Source organism: Camarhynchus parvulus, chromosome 6, assembly GCF_901933205.1.
Source record: "Camarhynchus parvulus chromosome 6, STF_HiC, whole genome shotgun sequence".
In the NCBI taxonomy this organism is placed as follows: Eukaryota; Metazoa; Chordata; class Aves; order Passeriformes; family Thraupidae; genus Camarhynchus; species Camarhynchus parvulus.
Window position 1 is genome coordinate 30,895,640 of NC_044576.1, and position 16,753 is coordinate 30,912,392.

The window sequence follows — 16,753 nt, forward strand, 5'->3', positions numbered from 1 at the left end:
AACTGCTGTGCATTTGCTGCTTTGGAACACGGCAGAGACTTTAGGAGAAGGAGACAAAACATGCAGCTCTTCATCTCAGGAGAGATGTGAGGTGTTCCTCCTGCCTGGCACCCGGAGCAGCTGGAGAAAATTTGAGGTGGCAGTAGTAGAAAGGAGGAAAAAAATGAATAATTAGTTCTCACTGTTCTTGCCAACTGCTGGAGGCATCTGGACAATTTAATAAATTGGACTAATTTCTTGGGGTTCTCCGTGTGGTTCTCCTGACCCTGCCTGCCCTGCTGGGAAAGTAAAGGAGGTCATTTCTGTCTGCAAGGGGCCTGAAAATGATTTTTAGATTTGGCTGCTACATGTGAGGCATTTGTTTGTGGCCCAGTTCTGCATGTGACCCACCTGTACCTCTGCAGGTGAGACAAGATACAGGGGCTGAGTAAGAGCCTGGCATGGTGGCTGCCTCACCTGGCTGGGTGGGAATTTCCCCACCCACTGATTGGGTTTTTTTCCTGGTAATTGATTTAATAACACATTTTTTTCATAGCTCTTTCTCTCTGCATACTGAAATAAAGTCTCCACGCAGATTTCTCGTGCAAACAAAAGCAAGGCTGCCCAAAACTCTGCACCAAAATCAAAACAGAGCCCTGTAAGCTCACTCAGCTCTATTTTTTTTTTTTCACCCTGTCTGAAGGAAACAAATTTCCTCCTATAATTCTTGATGTTCTAGTATATTTTTTTTGCCATATACTCCGGGTTTGCAGCCAACATATATACTTAGATAAATATTCTAAATGCCAGATGTCAGCACATGCTGGGTAAGTGCTTCATGACCATGAAACCAAGAGCCCTTGGTCTCTCCCAGAGGAACATGGAGAGATAAAGGAGAACAAAGCTGTAGTGAAGGGGCTCCTCCAGGGAAAGGCAGAGGATATGAGAGTTAATCAAATTTGTCTTATGTGTAAAGGCAGTATTTTTGTATTTTCAGCGTGCCCTGACCTTTTCAGTTGCTCATTACACTTTGCTTGTCCACTGGGTGTCTCATTCCTGGCTCTGAGCTCGAGCTGCTCTTGGCTGTGTGGGAGCACACCACGTTCGCACAGAGCAGGGTAATCCTCTCAACAACAGCTCCCTGCAATTTACTGACTACTGCTAGAACAAAATAAACATTAAAATGAGTGAAGAAAACCCCAAGAGATGAGTTGGGATTGTGTACTGTGCTTTCAATCTCTGGTGTTGCCCTGCATCAGTAAATCTGCCGTCAGTAAATACATTCATGTGTCTTTAGGTTAAGTGTGCCCTTGGCTTCTCACAACTAGAACTGAGAATTAAAACCACAGTGACTTTATGTGAAGGGTGATTTGGTGAAGCAGCTTTCCTTCTTTTTAACTACTGCTTGATGTGCCAGAGGATTTGATAAAGGCCTTCATTCAGACATTTTTGCTTTTCAGTTGATTGTTTCTCTCCATTGCTCCAGTTCTTTTGCTATGCTCAAAGAACATTCTCAGCTACTGTTCAGGACAGCTTTTTCCAGTTCTTCTTCATGTTCTAAAGATACTTCCTCCAAAGAAAAATTTAGTAGGAAGGTGCCTCTTTCTACCTGATGTAACCCTGGTGCTTGCCCAGGACTCTGTTCCTCCCTGCAGCAAAACCAATAATTTGCAATAAAAACAAAACAAAACCAAAAAAATCCACTCATGTAAGACATATCTCCATGGGTGGAGATCCCTGGTAATTATTTCCCTTTGAGAAGAGGTGGTGCAGCATAGCCACAGTTGTGGAATAGCATTTCTAGCTGTCACTAGAGAAACTGCAGCATTTCCTGTCACTGTTACCAGAGAAGGGCAGTCTGGTGAAGAATCAAGCCCTCTGTTTCAATTCAGAGGCATTCTGAGCTTTGTTGAAGTGGGAGGGAAGGAATCTGGACTTGGATTCAAGTGCCATTGGCTTTATCTCTAACTTAACTCCAAATATGCTGCTAATATTATGAGTGCCCAAGTTTATAGCCTGTTTCCATCCTTTCTCATTTTAAACTTGCTCAGCAAGGAAGCATTTGCCAGGCTTAGAAGAAGAGAAGATGATGCCCTCCTTGGGTCAGTGAAGGCCCTGGCTGCTTCAGAACTATTGCTGCATTCTTCTCTCCCTCTTCTTTTCCTAGCACTTATTTTTGGCCCAGACACTTCCTTCTGTTTTTCTGCTGTTAAGAAAAATAAATGGCTTTAGAACCTGTAAGTTCCATCAAAGCAGGGAAATCCACCACAGAGGTTGTCTGTCTGTGGGCAGAACAAAACTCCTTAGGGTTATGTATTCCCCAAAATAGCAGCAGCTGTTTAATTTGTTCTCTCTTTTCATTCTAGAACACTCCACAAGACTCAGAATTGGGCCAACCTCCTGGTAATGGTCACAATTTCAAAAGGAGCCCTGAGAAAAAGAGCACAGCAAAGTCTGGAGGTCAGGACCCCTCAGATGCTCTTGCTGCTGCTGTGCCACTGCCTGAGGAGAGCTCATCCCCCTCCATTGCAGCACCTACAAGGTATGACATGAAGTTTCTTCCTGGGAAAAGCATTGAGGCCCTGATGCTGTTGATAGCTGGGGGAGAGATCTGTCATCCTGATGGATGATGGTGATGATGATGATGCATTCCTCAAAATAACCTCACACCACCAGACTACTCACTGAGCACCAAACTGATTTTCTTGCCTTACTGCAGAGCTATAAACCAGGCTCCAGCTGTTGTAGTAACCCCTGACCCAACCTTTCCATGCTTTCTGCTTGCACTAATAAACTCTCATCTGAGACAGAGCAACATTGAAGAGTCTTTGTTTTAACCCTTGGTCAGCCCTGAAGTGCTCAGGTAGTTGGATCATAATGGGTCCCTTCCAACATTCTATTCTATTCTATTCTATTCTATTCTATTCTATTCTATTCTATTCTATTCTATTCTATTCTATCCCACTGTAGTCCAGTCTATTTTAAAATTATTGATATTTGCAACAGTTTCTGGCAGTTGAAGTCCTAATTTAGGTATTAAATAAGATCATCATTGACCACACTGGGGACATTTCAGGGAAATTCAGACACATGACATAATCTAAAAGGATTTATGGAAAAAGAGCAGCTTGTTTTCTGGAAGGGACAGTTTGGCTGTGCTGTGGAGCTCTTACACAGGAGGATTTTTGCTATTACTTCTGTTTCTTCTGACTGCCACTAGCACATCTTAATTATCTACTGAAAATAATGGAGTCTGAGCAAGACTAAGACTGCTAAGTCAATTTACAGTGATAAAGGCATTTAGGCATGGATTTAAAGTGATGAGAGGTTGCACTTCTTTCCTAGAGATGCGTGGTTTAATCACTCTACTGTTGAGCACCAGGTCTATACATGAAACACATTTTTCTTGGATGAATTTCTCCTGTCTTTGAGTGCCTCTAATGAGAGAAGCCATAGATATCATTCCCAAAAGCTAGGAAAAAAAATCAAATACTGGAATAATGATGTAAAATTGGACAGGGTGAGATTTTTAATGTGCATTTTGTTTGTTTGTTATTTCAGTTAACAAATACCACATGTATCCTCTAGTTTTAGTTCCTCTTAATGGTATTGTGCATAATCACTGTATTGTTTGTGTGTAACCATACTGTCCTGCTGAAGAAAACATAATTTTTTTTTTAAACTAGGAAGCTACATTAAAAAATTACGCATTCTGATTTGTGACAGCAAAACAGTAATTTTGTGCTATTCGAATCGGTATGCAGGTTATGGAAAGGGGGGAAAAGAGAGGAAATGATGAGTGCTGCTAAGTGCTGATATTTACAGTAGATTTATCATAACTAACATTGCTGTGAACTGGGAGTTGTTTGTGGAATTTGAGAATATCACAGCATTTCTACCAGAATCCACATGGATTCCCTAAGAGCGGAGACTCTTACCTTGGGCTTGGAATATTTGTGGCTTGCCTGCAGCAAGTGCAGTCTTGCTTTTTATTATTTTTTTAACATTAGCATAGCAACTTTATCCTATTCTGCAACTAATTTGCATTTTAAAAAATGTATTGTTCAAAAATGGCAGAAGGGCAGTCCTGTAGGGGCTCCTTTCCAAAATGTGAGTACCTAGAACGCTTAGATTTATATTCAAGCTGGCTAAAACAGCTTTGCACCGCAGCATGCAAAATTCTGACTCGTGGGAGATGAATGTTACATGGATGAGTCAGCTTGAAAGGATTCACAGGATTCCTGTTTCAGGAAATTTACTAGATGGGCGGGAGCTCAGGCAATTACTTGTTCTTTAGCCTTACTCCTGAAAGTGCTGGCACATGCCTGTTCTGGGTGTCTTTTAAGTTACATCCTGCCAAAATAGAAACAAAGACAATGAACGGAAAATCTTTGAAGTTCCACATTCCAGCTGTTTATTTTTAACTCGCTCCCCTGTGCTGCTTTGAGCGCATCTTTTCCACCCTGAAGTGAACTCGGAGAGCCTGCAGGGCGTGTGACCTGCCGCCCTGGGGTGGAGGATCTCTGCGTGGAAAATTTCCACGTTTCCTTTTCCTCTGGGTGCCTTTCTTCTGTCCTCCACAAATTCTCACAAGCTGCTTTTAAATGCTTGTCTTTTGGAGCTCAGAATGTCTCTGGCTTTAACTTTATAATTGTTTCAGCCCAATTTTTTTCTTACCTGTTACTCGCTGGCGCTGCGTGCTGAACATAAGGTCATCAGTAATTAATACACAGAATCAGTGATTAGTACACAATTAATCTGTGAAGTTTCCACGTGGAATAAAAATGCTGAAGAGCCAGGACAGCTGGGAAGGGTCAGGTTTGCACTGGTGTCCATGAGAGGTGTAACCATGCCCTTCTCCTGGTGCACAGCCTGGGGGATCCCCAGAGGCACTTTCTTCTTCCAGCAGGTTCAGGAAGAAGCAGATGCATCAAATGAAAAGATAACTCATCAATTTAAAAGATAACACACCCAGAAACAGTTCAGGGGGTGCAGCACTCTTTGTGGAGGACTTGGCTGCTCTCCCAGCCGCAGGGCAGAGCACAGATCCTGTGGGACCCACTGAGCCGCTGTGGGGTGACAAAGCTGCCACACATCCTGTGGGACACTCTGTCAGTGCCCTGCTTCCTGCTGACACTCCAGATATCTCAGATGGAGACCAGGAGCCACTCCTGGAATGGAATGGGAGGCCTGGGCCTGCTTGCTGCAGCAGCAGCACAGCTTACCTCTTTCATGTTAGAATAATTTCACTTGGTCATACTTAAAATACTGCAGGGCCTGCCTTTTATTCTGTGTATGGAACAAGGAGGTGAAAAGTGACTGGGGGTGGGGGAGAAAGGGAGGATGGCTCCCTAGAGCACTGTATAGATCATTATTCCTGCTTCCTACTTTTTCCTGAAAGCTTAGATGCACAGGGAGGGTGGGGGAGCCTGGCTGCTGTTAGCAGCCCTTCAGCGATGATGGATTTCTCATCTGCTTGTTTACACTGAAAAGTTCAAAAAGTGAATTGTTCTGTCTCTAAAACTGTCACTTGCCTTGTTTTGTTTTGTCTTTGAACGGGAATATGGAAATGAATTCCATGTTCCTCACTGACTCTCAGTAGCTCTTAGGGACAGATTAAAATGCAGGATTCCTTAACTCAAGTGCTCCAGCACACTGTGTCCAAATGCATAAACTCAAAATGTAGGCACTGATCTCTCATGTGTCAGTGGAAAGAGAACAGAAACATTTGGGAGGCAGCTCTACATGTGCTGTGGTTGCAGAGCTGGCTGTGCATTTGTTCGCCTTGGTGCTTTCTAAATTCATGCTCAGATTTCAGGCTCCTGGGAGTGTAATCACCCAGGCTCACAGTGACATCAGCGTGGATGGCAGCCGAATGTCACCTCTGGGATCCAGAGCCTTTGGCACTGGATGTTTTTCCCTCACATGTGTGGCTGGGTCGGGAGGGCTGCCTGTCCTTTCAATAACTACTGCATGTTTTAGAATGGGAAAAAAGGAATTAGAAATGGAAATTTTGAATTATCTACAATTTTCTGGTATCTTCTTTTCCTGATATCTTCATTTCTTGTTGTTTATTCAGTACATTTATCATATTTGGGCATCTGTAAACCCCCTTTCCACACACACTCTACAATTTTCTGATATCTTCATTTCTTCATTTCTTGTTGTTTATCCAGTACATTTATCATATTTGGGCATCTCTAAACCCCCTTTCCACACACACTCCCACTCAGATAGTAAATGCTAAATGCCAGAGATTTTGTCTGGCTGCTGCTGGTTTTATCTCCTTTGTCTTTGCTGTGGATGACAAAACAGAAGAATGGGAATTGTGACTTCAAGTGTTAATGGTTGATAGACTGGGTATGGCTCTTAATCTGGAATTATTTATGGGATGTGCACCAAAAGTCATCGATTTCTTAACATCATTTATAGCTTCACACCCTAAACACAGAGCAGGCAGTGCTCTCCTAATAGACAGCTTAGTAACTGGGCAGAACTCCTAAATTTTTCCAGGAAAACTCAGACTTGCCATAATATCTTCTGATGGTGGAAGAGGTTAACCGCAGCTATTAAAAATTAATTGCTAAGTTTGTGCTTCCAAACAAGTGAGTTGTTAATAATTGTTTATGCAAAACAAATGTTTCAGGCATGTAAAGATTTAGCTCATTATTTGATGTTTTAACTGGAAGTAATATATTCATATGCTCAGTATGTTAGGGCCTTGAAATTGCAAATTCTTAACTTCTAAGATGAGGGAAAGTTTCCTTTGGTAACTCTTGAGTGCGGTGGGACACCCAAATTTCAAGCTATAGATGCACCTATGACTTTGCATGACTGAATTTTCTCTTTTCTTAACATCATCCATCACATGCAGCAATTATTCACAGCAAAATGACTTTTTCTGCCCTAAACTCTGCATGAACTATGAGGAACTCAAATGTTCTTCCACGCTTTGTCATTTGCATGTTTTGTTTTAAATAGGAAAGAATTTTCCCCTTAATAATATTGAGCTAGGTCAGATTACCCACAGAAGAGACCATACTTTATTTTCCTGTGTTTAAAAATACCAACTTTTAGGGCTATAGCTTTATGTTGATTGTATTAAATGGGTTGTCTAAAAATACATGTTCCCTGAAAGTAATTATTGATTTAATGTAGATTGGGTTTTACTCAGGGGAATTATCCTCAGCATGTGGTGTAATTTCCCAGTAGCGTTATTCCCTTTAAAAAGAGTGGAAGATAATGGGACTAGGTGTGACCTTAAGGGGTCATCCAGTCCATCCTTCTGCCCTAAAGCAGGATCAACTGTGCTTAAGGCATTCCCAACAGATGTTTGTCTAACCCCAGCATGCCTTGCAGGCAGAAAAGCAAGATTGCAAATAATGAAAAGGAAGATGTAGGATATGTTCCCTGAATAATTTTCCTTGTTAGCTCCATCAGAGGGAGAAATATAAATAGAGATATCCCAGACAGGTCAGCCTGGGCCAGTCCTGCTGAATGAAAACTCAGACTTTTCAGTTCTGTTGTGTTCTGAATAAAACATTGAGCGAGCTGCAGCAGCAAGATGATGAATCTGTGCTACTCCCCTCTAACAGTGGTAGTTCAACTCACTGTCACAGCCCGTGCCAGCACTCCCATTTTAATTCTCTTCAGCATACATTAATTACAAACTTGTCCCAATTCCTTCATCTGCTCCTCAGTAAAATGAACAACTTTTCAGCATTTTGGAATACCAGAAAAATTGTTTTGATTGATTCATAATGCTGAACTTAGTTGATAGGATTGCCATCTCCCTTGAAGCTGCTAAGTCACAAGTTTATTACTATAACTCTTGACAAGGTTGACACCACTATGGCACTAGATAGTTCATGGGTTTGGATATTGTCATCAAGAATATTTAACCACTCCAGATGTGTCTGGAACTGTTTCATATTTAATAGCTGCAAACAGAAGTCTAATGTAACAAAGAAGTCGTGTGTAAAAGTCTTAAGAGAAAATTGAGTCAGATGAAATCTGAAAAATGCAAATATATGATGATGAATGCTCTATATAGCGAACATTACCAACATTTCCATCACAGATTTATTACTGTGCATTTACCAGCTCTGTTGACAGATGGGATTAATGATAAGGAAAGAATCGGAGATTAAAGATAAATGATAAGGAGCAATTATAACTGTGGATGGTGTTTTCTACTTCTTCCAGTGCTCAGTTTCACAGAGGGTAGAGGAGCTTTCCCCCCTCAACCCCCACCTGGTTCTGTTCTCCTCCTGATCACCACATCCCTGACAGGAGCTGGCTTCCAGGGTGAAGAACCCTGGGCACAAAACTGCTAATGAGCAATTTACTCAGTAAGAAGATAGACCTGCAACACAGCAAAAAGCCTGAACAACAACTGACTCCCACTTCTCCACCCCCTCCCCAGTTCAGTGCTGTGGTTTCTGTCCCTCCTCTTCTAATACAGCTTCCCTGAGTGCAAAATTAATGTCAATAATAAAGTGTATTCCTTGCTTGGGGAAAACCTCCTGGCATCTCCCTGTTGTTTGTTCATGCCCTGTGCTGTCAGTGATCCAACAGACACCAAATATTCTGTTGCCATCTCTGGTATTCCCATAAATTTCACATGGATAAGTGTTTTCGGTGTGCTAGGGAAAGAAAAATTCCTCTGAGCAAAACCATTTTCTGAACATTTGAATAAAATGTACTGGTGCTATGAATTAAATGTTCAAACCCATGCCAAGCATTGCTGAAACTTGTTTGAACTATATAGGAATTGTAAGTTATATTTTACCTTAGATTTGAGGGTTAGCCTTAATATAGGCAAATTTCAATGGCTCTTTAAAGACCACTTTGTTTTCCACTGCAATGACTCTGAAGGAGGTTTTTAGGACCTAAGACAGACTCATATTCACCTTTAGGTGCAGCTGTCCTTAAAGAAATTGTTTGTTGGGCAGTTCTCAGAATAAGAAGGAGGCTTGGCCCCAGCTGGAAGTGCATTTTGTGCTTGGCAGCACAGCCCAAGGTGCTGTGATTGCATAAACACAAACCTAATCTGCAGGGACCCCAGAGCTGGGCACTGACTCACTCCTCCATCAAGTATTTTGTGTAAAACTTGGGCAGAGAAGCAGAGAGAGGCTTCTCAGATTTCTGGAGATTACTTAAAATCCAATCTATGCTTGGCTGTACACGAGGTGTTTTAAGCATCTTTTCTAGCTCCAATCTAAAGGGGACTTGGAATTTCTGAAACGTAACCTGTCACTGCTCAGCTGTGGCAAAGCTCTGAGCCCCTCTCCTTGTGCAGCTCTGCACTGACCAGCACCTGGCAGCGTGTTTTCTGTGTCCTGCTTTGCTTGGGATTCATTATTTCATGTCAAGTAAACTCTGCCCCTTGCTCCTCTGTACAATCCTACATCCAGTCTGAAAAAGATGTTTCTCTCCATATTCCCATGCCCAGGCATGGAAGGTGAGTGAGAGAACAAGATTAACCTATATCATCACCTACAAACCCCAGTGTGGGGAAAAAAATGAGGTCCACACAGTGAAAAATACTTAAAATAACTTTTCCTTCTTGCAGTTAGTCATCTCTGGTTCTGTTTTTTCTATCATATCTTCAATGGGTGGAGAAAGAGATCACACCAAGGGTTATAGCTTGGATGCACTGCAAGCAAACGCTGCAATGAAATGAGCTCATCATTTGGGTGTGGATGGTGGCACAGCAGCATCCCACACTGGGCAGGGTGAGCCCTCTGACCTTTTGGTGAGAATCAACTGTGCTGATTAGATGGAGAAAACATTCAGCAGATGGGCTCTTCTTAATCTTCTGCTGCACACTCGAGTACAGCCAGATAACAGCACTTACTGTGTAGCTCTGCCAAAGTAGTCTCTCAGAAGCAGAAACAAAAAGCCTTTCTTTGAGGTGCTGTGGGTTTTCCCAGTGTTATTTTTTTTCCCATTTCTCCCCTGTTGCTCCTTTAGTCTGTCAGATGCGTGTCCCCTCTCCCCACACTTACCTGAGATTTTGGAGTGGTTAAAATGCATGCCATGAGCATGGTGGCTCTCAGGTAACATTGGCAACATACTTCACAGAGTAATGAGCATTTAAATCACTGTTCATCTGCTGGTTTAACTGCTGAAAGCAGATTATCAGCTTCTCAGTGCATGCACTGCATGGCTTTGAAACATCAGCGCCACAAAACGGTTTTTATTCTTTTCTTCTTATTTCTTTGCTTCTTTATTGATATGAAACAAATAAACGTTTCCATTGTTGGCAGCATCAGTAGCCACAGTGCTGAAGAGCTCTCCAGCCCAAATTCCAGCCCAAATTCCAGCCTGGGGTCTCCAGAGGGGACGGGACAGAGCACTGCCTTGCGAGAGCAAGGAGGACAAGCAGACTCTGATTTCTTAAAGCACTCTGCTGAAGCAAGGGAGAGAATCCTGCCTGCCACAGACTGTGCCAAAGGACCTGTCACAGGCAGCAGTGACAAATCACACCCCTCAGACTGCCACAGAGCACAGCCATCACCGGGTCCAGGGGAGGACAAAGAAGAGGGATCAGCACATGTGGACAATACTGCTGCCTCCTGTACCAAAACCAGCCAGAATGAGCCCAGAACGCCACAGGAGCCCAGCCCTGCACTCACAGCAGTGGGTTTGGGTGAATTAGGATCACTCCAGCAGGATGAGCAGCTGGGTGGCAGGAGGGAGCCACATGGCAGCACGTTTCCCCAGGGTGAAGCAGCAGGAGATTATTTTACTGCTCAGGAGGCCGAGCAGCAGCAGCGAGGAGTTTTGGAAGTAGGTCAGCTGCAGGCAGTAATGCAGCAAGGTAGACAGAACACAGATGGTGGAGAGGGTCTGCTAATGAAAAAGGAAACCTTAATCCCAAATTATCCAGCAACAGGAGGCTCAGACGGTGAAAATTTTGGAGCAATTGTGAATGCTCAGGGCTTCAGTGAGATCTGTAATCTACAGATGGGGGCTGAAACAACAGCTAGAGGGAATGAGGCAAATCCAGCTCTATGTGGAAGCAAAAGGGAGCAATCAGAACCCTGTGCTTTAATGTCAGATTTGCCTTCTAGCCCTCCAAATCTCTTCCTGGTACTAAAGCCTGAAGAGCCTTCGAGGGAATATGTGCCTGGAAATGAATCTCAATATCCAGTGAGGAGAGAAGCAGTGAAAACAGCCTCTGAAAAAAACAAACCCTTTTTTCAAAGTGAGCTTCAAAAGCAGGATGAGCTTGTTAGTGCTGAGCAGTTCAGTGTGCCTTTATCATTTGAGAGAGAGGAAGAAGAAAAATCAGCTGTCACAACTGAAAGCCCAAAAGAAGCCAATAGCAATGAAATCATAAAAGTTGATGATGTGTCTAGAGAAAGCACCACCCTTTGTGAAACAGAAAGCATTATCAGTCCCACCAAGGAAAATTCAGTGGTAGATAAAAGATTATTACTGGAAGAATATGCATTAAGTACTTCTTTGAGCAGATCCACAGAGCTGTATCAAAAAGAAACGGGGGTGGATGTAACAGGAAGAAAAAATGGAATCAGAACAGAGGATGCACAAGTGTCAGAAACAAGTGAATTTCCTCAGGGCTCAAGTGGGGCAGGAAAACAATTATTGAGCTCTGTTAGTAGCCACCACCAGGACATGGAAAATACGCAGCTGGAACACGATCCTGAAAAATTCAATCTTTGTGAAAACCCTTCAACAGGTGACCTGGGGGAAGAAGGTGGGGGAAAGCCTCTGAATTTGGAAAGTAACTTTAAATTATCCAAAGGGAATTCCCAGCCTCGTGGTTGTGAACCTGAACAACAAATGAGCAAAGAGAAAACAGCTGCCCCACATGGCCTGGAGGAGAAACTCGTGGCTTCCCCACAGCTGGCAAGGGAGGAATGCCCAGGGAGTTTTGATTGCTCTAACACTGAGGCAGAAGGCAAAACTTGGGACCAGTCAGACTGTGACAGGACTGAAAAGGTTTGTTTTGATGGTGCACACAGTTCACTGCTCCTCCACCCTGGGAACAATCATATCAAGCAGAGTAAGCAGGATGAGTCCTGGGAAAAGGCTTTTGCTAGAGAAGCTGTGCTGGAATCTGAACGCAAAGCTGAGAGTCAAGACAAGCCTGAGAGCTCCAGCAAGTCAGGAGAAAGTGCAAAAATGCCTGAATTAAAACTCGATCTCCAGGCCTTAAATGAGTTGGCAGGGACTATGGGACAAACCAAGGAGGCCTCACAGGAAACCAAAGAACAGAACAGTCCCATCACCAAGGCACCTCACAGAGATCCAGAGCAGGAACCTGCAGCTGCACACAGCAGTGCTGGGGATGGAAACCAAAATGAGGGTGTTCAACAAGGGAAGCACCAAACTGCAGTGAAAAGTTCTGTGGAGGATGAAGATTTGGCTCAGAAAAGTAAAGGTAAATCGGATGTGCCAGCTCAGCTGGAGCAAGTGGCTGCAGAAAGTCACAGAAATACACAGATGGCTGGTTCAGAACCCTCCAAAACTGCAGTCAGCACTTCAGGACTTACTGATCACCAAGTTCACATGGAGGAAAGGGGTGACAGCCACGTCACTGCAAACAGCTGCCCCTCTGAGAGGGACACGTGCAGCTCTTCAGAGGAGTGCAGTGTCCCAGAGGGGCAGGAAAATGAAGGTGCTCCAGCAGCTCCTCCCCAGGCAGAGCACGCAGAGCAGTCACTGTCTGCTGCTAGTGACAGTGGCTGGAGTTCAAACACAGAACTTGACCAGCAGGAGCACCAGGGCAGGCTGCCAGCTGCCAGCAGAGCAGCTGATCAGCAGCACAGGGGAAAGGCACCACAACCCGAGTGGTCGGACCCAGACAATCGCAGCAACGCACCACAAACACCTCCGGACATTTCAAACAACCCTGACAAACCACCTCCTGTGCCAGGTCCAGCACTGCCCCAGAGTGGCTCTGACAGGCCAAAAGAGCAGGACAAGGATGACAGCAGAGCTGAGGACGTGAGCAAACACGGGCAGAACGCTCCCGGTGTGACCGCGCTTAATTTGCGAGATTGCACGGAGGAAAACAAAACCCATCTCCAGGCAGGAGAGAAGTGCTGCAGTAAGCACAACTCCAGCAAGCCCGAGCAGGGTGATAATTCTTTGATCTCAGCGAGGCAGCATGAAGCAGCATGTCAGAGAGACACGTTTTGTAAAGAACTTGAAAAGAATGAGCAGCCAGGCAGCGTGTGCAGGAGAGAGGATAATGCTGCTGAAAGCTCTGCTGCTGCTGCTGCTGCTGCTGTAAACTCTCTTCCAGGGACACAGGATTCAGCAAGTGCCACTAACACATCACAGGCTTTGCCAAGAGATACAGAAATAGCACATACTTCTGATAATTCTGAGAAAAATGATCCCCAAATATCTCGTCCAGAAATGCAAAGGAAAATGCCATTAATGGCAAAGAACTCAGAAAATGTTCTGACTGCTGATGGGGGAATCATCCAGAAAGATGGAAACATGGAGATGAGTTGTGAGGACAGTGCTTCTGCCCCAGAAACAAGCAGTATAAAGCCTGATGCAAGTCCAGGGGCACAAGGATCTCCTTCACCATTACAGGCACACAGGGAGGACATTCCCACTGATAACTCACATAAATCCAGCTGCACTCAAAATGCAACAGAGCAGCCTGGTTATTGTCAAGCAGATTTTACAATTTCTGCACTCAGCCATCCCAGCCAGCAACCTGGAAACAACCAGGACAAGGGTACTGGGGGGGGATCACTAAATAATGAGCTGGAAGTTGCAGCATCCCAAAACAGCTCAGAAGGTAACTCTAATTTGCAGGGTCTCCCAGGTCCTCAGGTGTCAGCACCCTTAGGTCCCTCACCCAGGGTAAGCACAGGTAAAGCAGCAAACTCAGAAAACAGCTCTGCAGGGAATATGTGTGTGAGGGAAAAAGACTGTCCAGACCAAAGTTTTCAGGGTGATGGAGACAAAATGTTTGCCCTGTCAGAGACTTCGAATGTAGGGCAGAGAACTGGAAACTTATCACACTTCAATTCTGAGAAGCTGAAGAAAGAGATCTCTGCAATTAAATCCAAAACAACAAAAAGTGAGCTAAACTTCAAAGAACAGCAAAGTGACAGTTCAGCAGAGTCCCTGTTAGCACTCCCTACTACAGAAGGGAAGCTGCTGAGCCTTTCATCATCACGAGGAGGCTGTAATGAGGAAATTGCAAGCCAATATCTGCGTAGATGACAAGTACGGTAAGATCTTAGAGAAACCTGGGAATTCAGAAAAAATGGAAGAGCTTTCAAAAGAGAATAATAACATAACCAGGGCAGACATCAGTGTTTCTGAGCAGTCTGCAGAGAACTCTGGAAGGGAGCATGAGGCTCTGACTTGCAGCTCTTTGGACATTGGCTCCAGCATCCCAGACTTCAGGGAGCACATCAGCCAGATTTTTAAAAAGTCTGTCCACAGCACACTGAGTGCTGAATTACCCCAGCTTTTGACTGAAAACCATGCAGGCTTCAAGCAGAGCCCAGTGGCCAAGGACACAGCAGGACTCTGTGGTGCTGAGAACTTTTCAGAGCCAAACAAGGCGGGCGAAGGAGCTCCCGAGGGCACCTCAGAAGCAGAGGGGCAAGAGTTGTCTTTAGCTACTGAGATTTCCTGCGAAGCTGCCCAGGGCAAACCTCTGCAACAAGAAAAGACAGGGGCACAGCTGCCACCAGCAAGTCTCCAGGACCCTGAGGAAAGCAGGCAGCCCTCTGGCTGTTCAGAAGTGGTCCCTGGCTTGGATGGCGCTCCATCTGCCGAACAAGCCGCGGAAAATCTGCGTAAAGCCAGGCAAACCCACTGAGAGCAGTGAGATGGAAAGAGAGGAGGGCGTGTGTGCTGGTGGCGTTGATCCTGAATCACTAATAAGCTTAGAGATAAAGAAGCAAGGACCAGCTCCATTTGATGGGGCAGCAGCTGAGAACTTCCCTGCGTGTTCGAGAGCCAGCAGCAACCCACTGGAGCTGTTATCTCTGCAGGCGATGGGCAGGGCAGGGACGTAGAAGATGCTGCTGCCACAGAGGGAAATAACTTAATTACAGAGTGCAATGCACAGCCAGCTCCCTCTGAAGAGGATGTAAGTCTTCCTGCTGCACAGTGCCAGGATCCTAAGCCAAATGAACAGGAGAAAAGCGAGTACGGTGATGCAGAGGTTGCCCGGAGCAGCTCTGACATGGCAGCTCCAACGCTCGTCCCGGGAGGATCTTACAGCCATGAAGAATTGCCAGACAGTTTCAGGGTGCCACCTGAGGAAAATCAGGGGGCAAACATTCACAGCAATTCTGTGCATGACATTAGGTCTCAGAGTGACATGCAGTTGATACAGGATGAAGCAGTAAATAGGAAACGCTTGGAAACATCGGGGAATTCTCAAGATGCACAGCAAGAAAAGAACGTGACCATGCATGGGTTAATAGATTACTTAAAAACTGAAGTAAGCCAGGATGATTGCTTGCAAACTGCCTGTAAACTAGAATCTGGCAGCATGACTGAGGGAGAGGTGAAAGAGAGCAGTGACACAGTGTTAAGCTCAGCAAGAACAGGTAATCAAAAAATTCAGAGAGACATCCCTGAAACTGGTACTGCAAGGATGTTAGTCACTGCTGAGGGAAACCTAGCTATAAACACCAGCACTGAGGAGCAGGAGGCACACCTGTACAGAAATCACTCTCCAGCCCTCCCTGTGATGGAGCAGGGGGAGCATTCTGCATGCGCAGGTGTTGCTGTTGCTGAAAATCAGCCAAGCAAGATGAATTCAGAGCATGAAATCTCCCTCGAGGATGCCAAAGGAAAGCTATCACCACTGGCATTAACTGAGCCTAAGAACCTTGACCTCAGTGAACCTCAAGATATGGCTGTGGCAGGATTACCCACTGAAAGGTATTTACTTTGAATTACTACGTGAAATGCTTGGCAGGAGCCCAGGGCTGGAGAGGGCTGCAATTTTCCAGGCAGGTGCCCGTTGTCTGGGCACTTCGGGAGGGCATGTCACTTACTCTGTTCTTTACTTTATCTTAAATATATGTTGCTTCTAAATGTGGATTATGTGGGGGAAAAAATACCTATTTGGAAGGACAGAGAGGTCCTGAAAGCTGAGGAGCAGAGTTCTGAGCTGTTCTATCTGCTGGGCCAAATTCCTGTCCTTACCTGTGTGGGCTTGCTTCCCAGTGTTCTCACCTCATCACCTGAAGTTAGGCATACAAATTGCACTTCCTAGCCTTAAGTTAGGAGACTTTTGCCTCAGTTTTGGTGACCCAGTTAAATGAGACCTGCAGCATTCACATGGTGTAGTGCAGTGTTTAAAAACAAGCCTAAGGAGTAACCCAATTACTCACAGTTAGTTGTCTGGGCCTCCCTCTTGTACAGAATAATTGCAGTGACACTGCCTTTGATCACCGTGTTATTCAGTGTTTCTAATGACATGGAGTTGTTTCAGATGTGAATTATTCTGAGCTGGGACTTGTGGAGCCTTGCTTTTTTGGTTTTATTTATTTTTATTTTCCAAACCTAGCAGTAACTGCTTTAATAAAGTTAAGACTTTTTTTTTCCTTTTTAATGAGCTTCTGCTTTGCTGTTTGGATTCCTAGTTTGATGTGCAGTTAATTCATGCTAATTAGGATCTTAGAACAGGTGATTTCCCTTTATCTAGTCATGTCACTGCTTCCTCTGTAACCTCAGAACTTCCTTGCACACTGTCCCTCTCTTTTCTGTATCTGGGGAGGCAGGGATGGCTGAGACAGCAGCAGAGCAC

At 44.6% G+C, this 16,753-nt stretch overlaps 1 protein-coding gene across 1 annotated transcript in view; it reads left to right on the plus strand.

Annotated features, from left to right (window-relative positions):
• Positions 1 to 16,753, plus strand: part of TACC2 (transforming acidic coiled-coil containing protein 2) — a 116,577-nt gene that overhangs the window by 11,413 nt on the left and 88,411 nt on the right. Inside the window, 5 exon segments of the mRNA XM_030950686.1 lie at positions 2,346 to 2,521; positions 10,251 to 14,181; positions 14,183 to 14,785; positions 14,787 to 14,940; positions 14,943 to 15,882. Of these exon segments, the coding sequence (XP_030806546.1) occupies positions 2,346 to 2,521; positions 10,251 to 14,181; positions 14,183 to 14,785; positions 14,787 to 14,940; positions 14,943 to 15,882 (5,804 nt within the window).